At 61.0% G+C, this 1,856-nt stretch overlaps 1 protein-coding gene across 1 annotated transcript in view; it reads right to left on the bottom strand.

Annotated features, from left to right (window-relative positions):
* Positions 1-1,856, bottom strand: part of LOC102251931 (E3 ubiquitin-protein ligase HERC2) — an 86,271-nt gene that overhangs the window by 37,861 nt on the left and 46,554 nt on the right. The window contains 3 exon segments of the mRNA XM_014546210.1: positions 3-41; positions 388-526; positions 1,447-1,608. Of these exon segments, the coding sequence (XP_014401696.1) occupies positions 3-41; positions 388-526; positions 1,447-1,608 (340 nt within the window).

The following is a 1,856-nucleotide window of genomic DNA, read 5'->3' as shown; positions in this document are numbered from 1 at the left end:
CTTCAGCTGCTGCCTCCGCAGCAGGCCCAGGTCCACCGGGCCTGTGGGAGGAAGGGTCAGCGGGCGCAGGGGGCCCAGCGCTGCAGGGACGGAAGAACCCAGGCGCCTCTCGGGCATCGAGCCTGACCACCTGCAGATGGGCTCACGCACGGTGACCGGCCAGGGGACAGGCCAGTGATTCTGGACGTGTGTGGTGGACAAGCACGTGCCCTCCAGCCAGAGCCGTGGAGACTCAGAGGAGACGCTGGCCCGGAAGCAGGGCAGCCACGCCCGGCACGGAGTCCCTCCTGCACCTATCCCCCCTCAGCAGCATGCCCACGGCGCCACGCCCACTGTAACTCAACAGGGGTCCATCCGCCGGAGCCCCGAGACCAACAGCGCACTAACCTGCGAACCCCTGCTTGGGCGACTTCTTTATCTTGTGCTTTTCCAACCTGCTCCCAGCGAGGTTCACCAGCTGGGCCCAGACCGCGAGCATGGGGTCTGTGAAGGGCAGGCTGGTGATGCTGAAGGGCACGGCGGGGAGCTGGGGAGAGAGCAGGACCTTCACCAGGCGGCCCAGGGGATGGGGACGGGAGCTGTCCTGGAAGTTATCTCAACCAGGAGGCTAATTCCCAAAGACCTCACGGGTCCATAGTCTTTTGACTGAAAGTAATTTTAAAAGATGATGTTAAAGCCCTGGCCGGTTTAGCTCAGTGGATAGAACATCGGCCAGCGGACTGAAGGGTCCCGGGTTTGATTCCAGTCAAGGGCACATGCCCAGGTATGGGCTCAATCCCCAGTAGGGGGCGTGCAGGAGGCAACCGATCCATGATTCTCTTTCAACATTGATGTTTCCATCTTTCTCTCCCTCTCCCTTCCTCTCTGAAATCAATAAAATATATTTCAAAAAGAAATCTCATGAAAAAAGGCCAACAAAGGAAAGATTCTCACATGTACAATAGATATGACCTAAGTTAACTTCTTTGTCAACAGAGATTCCATCAGGGTGGTGATGCCCCACGTAGCCTTTCCTGTGCCCTGCAAGTTACTGTAACACAACACGGTGTTTATAGGAGCACCAGGCGGCTGCAGCGTCGGGCTCAGCAGTACGGACACCTCCCTGTCCCTGGTCACAGACGGGAGGCGGCTTGGCTGCTGCACACACCCGTCCCCACACCATCAGAAAAGCACTTCCCACAGGAAGAGGCCTTGGTGAGGAATCCTCCCCCCGCACTGCGAAGCCCAGCTGCCTCCCCGCCTCACGAGGCTGTGACAGGGGAGCTGCTGGTCGCCCGGCCTGTGGGAGCCCCACTAGCCCCGCGCAGAGCAGGCGAGGAGGCGGCAGAGGCTTTCTGTGGCGATGGCCTCGGGAAGGCGTCGTGAACTGCCGGCCCACAGCCCTGACGCCAGAGCCCGTGCCAGCACGAAGCCCTTCTGCACGGCCGGAACCTGCGGTGCACCTACCGGTTTCAGCTGGCTCAGCGGGCAGACGCGGCACGTCCGCATGTCCGAGAACTGCACGGTGATCCTGCCCTTCGGGGTGATGCGCGTCACGGTGCCCAGCACAGCCATGAGGCCGCCCACCTCAGGGCTGTCCGCATCAGGGAGGCAGTCCTCCAGCAGGGCCTGGTGCAGACAGACAGACAGACAGCACGCTGACGACGGGCCAGGGAGCGAGTGCCTAGGCCCACCGTCCTCAGCAGGGCCAGTGCACCTGTCCTTTCCTGACTCCCATCACCATCCCCAGTCACAGCTGTCGTGAGACACGTCACTGAACAACACACAGCATCTTAAAAGGCAACTGAGCGGCTAAGTAAGAGGACTAAGTAAGAGGACTCTAGGGTCACGCGCAGACGTCAGGCGGCACCCACCCC

This window comes from Myotis brandtii, unplaced genomic scaffold (genome assembly GCF_000412655.1).
Source record: "Myotis brandtii unplaced genomic scaffold, ASM41265v1 scaffold435, whole genome shotgun sequence".
Lineage (NCBI taxonomy): Eukaryota > Metazoa > Chordata > Mammalia > Chiroptera > Vespertilionidae > Myotis > Myotis brandtii.
The sequence above is the reverse complement of the archived record's forward strand: the minus strand, read 5'-3'. Positions and strand labels throughout refer to the sequence as shown.